The 7,539-nt window shown below is 57.0% G+C and overlaps 1 protein-coding gene across 1 annotated transcript in view; it reads right to left on the reverse strand.

The window, feature by feature from the left end:
• Positions 1-905: 905 nt before the first annotated feature.
• SH3PXD2B (SH3 and PX domains 2B) overlaps positions 906-7,539 on the reverse strand; it is a 61,169-nt gene continuing 54,535 nt past the window's right edge. The window contains exon 11 of the mRNA XM_023537145.1: positions 906-7,025. Coding sequence (XP_023392913.1) covers positions 5,382-7,025 — 1,644 coding nt within the window. The 3' untranslated portion in view covers positions 906-5,381. The remainder of the gene's footprint in view (positions 7,026-7,539) is intronic.

The raw sequence follows: 7,539 nt of genomic DNA on the forward strand, positions 1-7,539 counted from the left end.
AAGGGATAGTGCGTCGGTTCCAAGTGAGACTTGAAGGGAGGCAATGGGGTAAGTGTCCCTGAGAATAAATCAGGTTTCGTTCCTGTCTGTGGTCCTGTTCCCATCCCATCCCATGAGGCCCAGGTGCCCCTCCACAGCTGCCAGGGAAGTCCACGCCATTGCCACTTGGATTCTTAGGGCTAAGCACTCTTGGTTTGGAAGATCCGGGAGATAATACTCCCAAGGGGGGCCTGATGATTGTCCCTTCTTATAGGAACAGAATAATACAGTATATTAATAACCAATATTCCTAGGCAAGGTTAGCCAGAAGGGCCTTTCTTTCTTCACGATGCTTCCTCCAGGGGAGCAGGAATATCCTACACGAACCCCCACCTTCGAAGTTGTTTAGAGTTTCTGCTGGTCTTGTTCTTCTCTCCCTAGGAAAGTAAGTGGTGGTGTCATTTTGTTTAAAGACTTACCTGGGACTAATGAGGTGCCAGAGTCCTTGGCTCTGGCCTTGGGAAAGTAATAAAACGACAGGAAATGCCCTCCAACACCCGGCAGATGGCTTGGTTGGTCCCAGCAGAACCAACCATGGCTGCGCGCCCCTCCCCCCACCCACCTGTCCATCAGTTGGCAACGCCAGTGAGAAAGGCTCAAAGCTTCCTGGCCACGTGAGGTTTTCCAGTTTAGGCGGAGTCGAGACTATGTGGGAGACACCCAGCCTCCCCTCGGTTTCTTAACGCTGTAGCTGAAAGAATCAAGGTGCACCACGGCGCTGAGGGGTCACCTCTGCTTCTGGGCAACGCCCAGACGCAAGCTCATGTGAGCTTCTGTTCTTCGATCTCAAAACTCCAGGCCAAAATGCCAGGACACAAAGCTATGCGTCTTTTCTTCAGCCAAATAAAATCCACAGACAGTGCGTCTTCACAATGAAGCTTGAAACCAGTCAAGCACTTTATTTAAAAAAAAAAAAAGTCTAAAGGTAAGTATATAGTCTATGCGTGCTACAGCTAATTGTTCACCACCCCCTCACATTATATATCCTCATGTATTTTGTGTTCAAAGGAAATAAAAACCACCACCAGAATTCATCTGTTTGCCGCGAGGCTGTGAGGAGCGCTGGGTATCCAGAGACCTCCAGCATCATCTGATGAGCAGGCACGAGGTGGCAGAGCCATGCTGTCCAAGCCCACTGTCTCCGGAGGGAGGCAAGAGGCGACCTACTTACTCGGCGGCTCCCTGAAGCAGGACATGTGGGTTGTAGCTACGGTGACCATAGTTTCTCACCACCCCTGCGAGGGCGAAGGGGGTGCTATTGACAGTGACGTGGGCACAAAGGCAGAGACAGGCATCCACAGGGGAAAAACGGGGCGCCTGTGTTGTCTCAGACTCGCTTATTGCTCTAACCAGCCTGGTGGGGCACCTCCTTTCGTAAGTTCATATTAGACCCGAAAGGGAAGGCTACCGGCTGCGGCACTGGGTTTGGCTTCTTCAAGGAAACAGAGATCAAGCCCCCTTATCCCTGATCGAACTAGGAAGGCCTCCTTCGGAGCGAAGGGTGGAAGCGGGGAGATGGAATATTGAAGCACAACGAGGGGTTCGACACCCCGGCAGGGCAGCACCAGAAACCAGACGTTGCCCCACGGAGCCGGGCGGTCACATCTGTGGGAAAAGTCCTGGGTGGGTGGTTTACAGGTGGGCAAGGACTGTGGAGCCTCCTGGTTTTAATTCTGCAGAAACACAGCTCCGCCTGCAAGGCCAGCACCTTAGCCAGGCTAGGAGCAATGCCTCCGGGCTAAGGGGGAGGCACGCTGCACCCCTCAGGGCTCAGCGTGAACCAGTCAGCATTCAGGCCGCGACCTGACACTAGGTAATCTTTGGTCTATGGCGTGGTATGGCTGTTTGCTGCATAAGCCCTGAAGGACGGGCCTGGACAGCCGAGGGGGGACAAGACTGCCCACCGTCACAGTCCAAAGAGAAGGGCAGGACCTCCCAGGGAGGAGCCTGACCCGACACTTAGAGACTCGGTGCAATAAAAGGATGGGAACCAAACCATGAATGTTCTTGTTCTTGATGATGTCGTGTTGCCAGCTATTCGCGGGCAGGAGCAATTCCTCCTTTATCTCAGTCAACGCCGGGCACTTTGTACAGGCTGAACAAACACGAGACGACGGTCCATCCCTGAGCCAAGGTCCTTGCAGATGCCGGGGAGATTTAGCACCTGCCCTCAAATGTGGCAAGTTTGTTTCCTTCCATTCCACGTGGTAATGAAATCCCCAGTGGGCTCAGGAATGTTTTAAGGCCTAGAACTCTACCTAAGAAATCGGCTGCGTGGCCAGGTCCACGGCGGAGGCTCATACACTGACTGCTGGAAGCCAGGTCTGGGCTCTGGCGATTCCTCACTAGGGCAGGGCATTCGAAGGGGTGTGAGCTGGGGCTCAGCTCTCCTCAAGTCTCAACCTGGGACAAGGACCTGAAGCCATCGAATGGCAAAGAAGTTTTAAGCTACACATTTGAGCGAAGGCCTATTTTATCGAGTGGTGGTCCTAAAACTCAGATTTCCCAAAGATTTGGTGACACCGCAAGCTGACGCCACAAGATGTGAGATAAAATTGTCATCGCAAGGAAATAAGCAGGGCTGAGGAATGGGACGAGCCTCACTTTCGCCCGCCTTTCAGACTGGGGTTCGCCTGAGACCCTCCCTGGATTCAAGTCTCAGCTTAGTCACGATTTAGGTAAAGCTGGGCATGGGGCCTCACCCCAATCCTCGAGTCTCTCGGAAGAGGTGGGGGTCGACCCCACGCACCTCGCAGGGCTGCTGTGAGGGCCCAGCTGAAGGAGGGAGCGAGTTTTGCAAATGCTCTATCGGTTGCCTACAGAATAGTGGCCACAGTTCCGGATGGTATAAACCTAAGTCCCCAGGCAAGGACGCCTAGGGAGAGCCACTGCCACGAAGACCCCCCACTTCCAGGGGCCTGGGGAAGAGCCCACCACTGTGGCAAAAGGAGCTTGGGAGGAGTCCTCAGGGCACAAGTGACAGAAAGAAATGTAGCTTCAGTACCTCCAGTTCCTGTCAGAATAATAATAATAAAGAGACAAATTTTTCATCTGCAGGAAAATGTCCTGCCCAGAGAAAGGCAGAACCAATCTGTTCCCACCGGGCTGACCCCCAGGAGGAGGGAATGGGGTCAAAGACAAACCCCTTGGGTGGAATCAGCAAACAAAAATCACGGCCAGGCCGGGAGCCTCGCGCAGCCGGGTGTACCCAGCACCCAGCACCAAATACTTGCAAAGGTCAATGAAAGCAGAAAGTGAATCAGAATGAAAAAATGTAGAGTTTTGTCTTTTGAAATGTAGTCAAATCCTACACAACAGCTTCATGAAAGCAGTTTAAACCAAAGTGGATCAACAACTCAGGAAGATAGGCCATGGGGCCTTGTCCCACGTGAGCGGGCTGTGAAGACGTGGGTGTCCCCCCCCCCCCCAGGTTCTGGGCACAGGGACATGGGGCAGGTGGGTGCTGTAAGAAGCGCCTCAGGGCCCGGCCCCGAGCTCCTTGGGGACAGGACTTACAGATTGGCTGAAGGAAGGACATGCTACTAGGGTCTAAGGGAGAAAAGGTCTTCTGCAGAAACACCCAGAGCCCAAGGCATAGGAGTGACAGAGGACAGCAGAAGACGGCTGCCTGCATCTCGACCTTTGGCACTGCAGGTAGACAGGAGCCTCCCCAGGAGAGCTGGCCTTGCGGTTCCAAAAGCATGGCAGCCAAGGAGCACTCTGAATCTGAGATTCTGGGGCAAGACGAGGCTACTGCCTCTTCTCTTGCTGGGTATGGGGGGGCTGCCCTCAGACCCCCCCCCCAGGCAGCCTGGGTCACAGGCAAGAGCTCTGGACTGGGAGCCAGAAACCCTGGGTCCTGGGTCCGCTCTGTGGCTGTGACTCTACGTGAACCACCTCGTCGGAGCGGGTGGGAGGGCTGCCCTGGGCTCCCCCGGGCTCCCCCGAGCGAGACGACAGAGAGCAGAGAGGGAGCAGGCAGGGGGATGAAGAAAAACGCTGCCAAGGCCAGAGCGGGACAGGCAGCAGCAGCAGAGAGGGACAGGCCGTGTGCCTGGCCTGGGCCGTCTGCCTGGCCGGGGTGCCTGTCTCCTGGAGAGCCTATCGCTTGCTACGCGCTACGCTCAGTTTGGTGGAGATATGGTTGCTGGTCCTTGAGCCACCAGGGCCTCTCGAGGCTGGCACGTGAGGCCGCCTCAGCTCCTTTTGCTCCACAAGCTCTATCCCTCAGTGAGGACACAGCACAGGAGCCAAAGCCAGGGCCCTGGCGCCAAACCGGCGTCCCTCCTCCCCGGCACGCCCCCCTCCCGCCCCCGGTCTGCCTCCTGCAGGGCGCAGACGTGGAAGTCAGGCTGGCCTGGATCCCAGCCCTCTTCCCTCCTCTTCCCAGTGCGCTTGGGCACACCGAGCCCAAGTGTCCTCATCTATGAAATGGGTATAATACTGCAAGAGACGGCGGTTGTGAGGATTACACATGAACGTAAAGTGCCGTGTACAGAGTTTGGCACCTACTTACTAGCTACTTGGCAAAGGGGTGCCCGCAAAGGGGCGGGGCTTGTGAACAGTCTCCTTTTACAAACAAGCATTGACATTCTTGCTCTGGGTAGACAGGGGTGAAAGGCCCCGAGGCGGGGCAGGGAGGGATCGGAGCCCGGGCAGGAAGTGAAGCATGCTCCAGGAACCACTCCTATAGGACCGATCGAGATCCCAAGACAGAAGGTGGGGGGCGGGATGGCCCAGTGGACGACCTCCAGGCCCATTCCTGGGCAGCTGCATCTGGTCAAACCTGAGAGGCCCACGGGCCTGAGGCCTCGGGGAAAGGACACCCCCGTGGGACTGGCCCGGAGCCCACTTCTACGGGGTGAAGTCCTTTCTGGTACCAGGCATTTTAGCAACTGGGTGAATAAAGTCACTAGGCTTTTAGAGACATGGAGAAGTTGGAGCAAGCCGTCACGGACTGGGTGGGGCGCCAGGGGGGCTGCCCCTTACTATGCTGGCTCCGAGCCATGAAAAACCCTTCTGCAGTTTCTCCAGATGGTGAGTTCTGGTCCTGGAGGCCTTGGGGAGTCATGGTACCGCTGCTGGGTGGCAATGCCACTGTCCTTAAGGCAGGGATGCTGAGAAGAGAGAAAACAAGCATGTGGCCTCTGAGCCTCCAGGGGCTGCTGCGGGGGGGGGGGGGGGGGGAGGGCTGACCCCACCCATGGGTGAGAAGAAACCACAGTTCTCTAGAGTCTTCCTCCCTTTGAAGCTGTGTGGAGAATGATAAATTAAGAGGCATATTAAATATGTGGGTAAAGCCAGCAGGGATGCGCAGGACCTCCGGACAGGGAGGGAGGAGGCTAGGGCTTCTTTCTGAGATAGTTGGAAGGGATCCACCCCTCCCAGGAGGGGGCCCCGCTGAGGACCTGGCAGAACCACCAGCCACTGCTGTTTTTCTCCCGGACCTCGAACACCGTCCCCTGCTGGAAGCTGCTGGTATCTTCGTCTCCTTCGAAGTTGGCCACGGCCACATACAGGTCCTTTGGGTTGTCGGCACTGGGGGAGGGGGCTGCAGCGACTTTCTCTCTGTTTTCTCCACTCTTGCCCGCCATCCGTGGCCCCAGCCCCCCTCTGCCTCGAATGTCGTCTTGGACCCCCGAGGAGTTGGAGAGAAAAGGTCTGGCTTTGGGAGGGACTAGCAGCGCCCGGCCTGGGGCAGGAGACGCTTTGCCTTCACTGGTGTCCCGCTGGGACCCTCTGGCCTCCAGGAGGGGCCCTTTGCCCTCTCTGGCCTCCGGGAGGGGCCCTTTGCCCTCTCTGGCCTCCGGGAGGGGCCCTTTGCCCTCTCTGGCCTCTGGGAGGGGCCCTCTGGCCTCTGAGAGGGGCCTGGATGAAGTTTTCTTGGGTGGGGGTGGTCTCCGGGGCGGGACCACAGGTCTCTGCTGGGGAGCCTCTTGGAGAGGCATGGGTGCATTCTTAGGCACTGGATCTGCGGTCTTGGCTGGCTTCAGAGGGCCTCTGCAGGATATCTCCTTCAGGCCCAGCCCATCCTGTTTGCCCGTCCTGTCCTGGGGGCGGCCAGGCCCCTCCCCTGGGAGGAAGCTGCGGCTGAAGACCATGTCTTGGCCCCCAGCAGCCTGGTGGCTGTCTCCATCCAACAAGGGCTTCTCCTGGGACTTGGCAGGCCTGAGCTTGCTCCTGAGGTTGCAGATGTCCACTTGGTCTTCACCCTGAGGTGGCTCTGTCCTGGGGGAAGGAGCTGGTTTGGGCCTAACCTGAGGTTTGGACTTCACGAACGGATTCTGGAGATTGGCATCCGGCTTCTCCTCCGGTGGGTCGGCTTTGGATTTGGAGATGGGCCGGAGGTGGGGCTTCTTCACTTCCTTGGCCAACACTTTGTGGCCACACTCCAGCCCCATCTCGTTTTTCAGTTGGAACAACTTGCTTTTGTCAGGTTTGGGCTCTGGCCTCCTGCCGTTCCAGGCCGGGGGGCTGTGTTTAGCTGGAATCATCGGCAGAATCATGCCAGGGGGCTTGGGCGAGGAGCCCCTGAGCTGCTCCAGCCTCTGCCGCTCCCTCTCCTGCAGCTCCCCTTCCGACTTGATGATGGATTCTTTCCGGGGAGGGAGGCTGGGCTTCTCCTCCAGGTCAGGGTCCGAGATCTCCTCGTAGCCCGCGCACGACGACAGGTCTGAAGACGCCTTCCTCAGGCCCTCCTTCCCGCCTTTCCAGTCTTTGGACCATTGCATCCCAGAGTCAGCGGCGCCATGTGGTGCATCGGGCAGGGGCCGAGAGGGGCCAGTGGCTTCACCGCCCGTGCTGTTTTCCATCACGGCTGCCTCCCCCAGCCGGAGCTGGGTCACCTCGTTGGGCAAGGGAGCCAGAAAGTTGGGTCTCGAGGCATTGCTGGTCTTCTTATACTTGTCGATGAAAGTTGCTGGGGCCCATCCTTCTTTATCTTCAATCTGAATATACCACCAGCCACTCAGGTTCTTCTCGATCACCTGGAAGGGAGAACAGAGGAAAGCACTCAGTAGGTATGGTCCTAGGGCCACTGGGCCAGAACAGTCTGGGAGACCCACATGTACCTTGAATTCTAGAGGCAGAGATTGGCACTCAGCCAATTGCCAGATGACATGTATGGGGACCATCTCAGACTTTACCAGGTATCAGGAACATCTCACTGGGGAGCAGGTTCTTGTCTAACTCTGGATTTCCTCAGAAGTAGTCCCTGACACAGGGACTGGGGTACAGTTAGTTAATTTGAGAGGTGATTTCAGCAAGTACGAGTGAGGAAATGGGGAACATGAGAGCCTATCATGAGCAGTTTACTGCTCTGGGTCCCCCAGAAACCCCCCAAGAAACCACGCAGAATCAGACTGTCCCACTAGGGGTGGGGCCATTGACCTCCTGACTCCTAGTCCCACCTCCCAGGGCATCAACCCTTCCCTCTCTGGGCAGTGTCCTCGGGATGTGGGAAGCTGTCACCTTTGGGGACCTGTGTGCAGCTGCAGGTCA

Source organism: Pteropus vampyrus, unplaced genomic scaffold, assembly GCF_000151845.1.
Source record: "Pteropus vampyrus isolate Shadow unplaced genomic scaffold, Pvam_2.0 Scaffold179, whole genome shotgun sequence".
Classification (NCBI taxonomy): domain Eukaryota; kingdom Metazoa; phylum Chordata; class Mammalia; order Chiroptera; family Pteropodidae; genus Pteropus; species Pteropus vampyrus.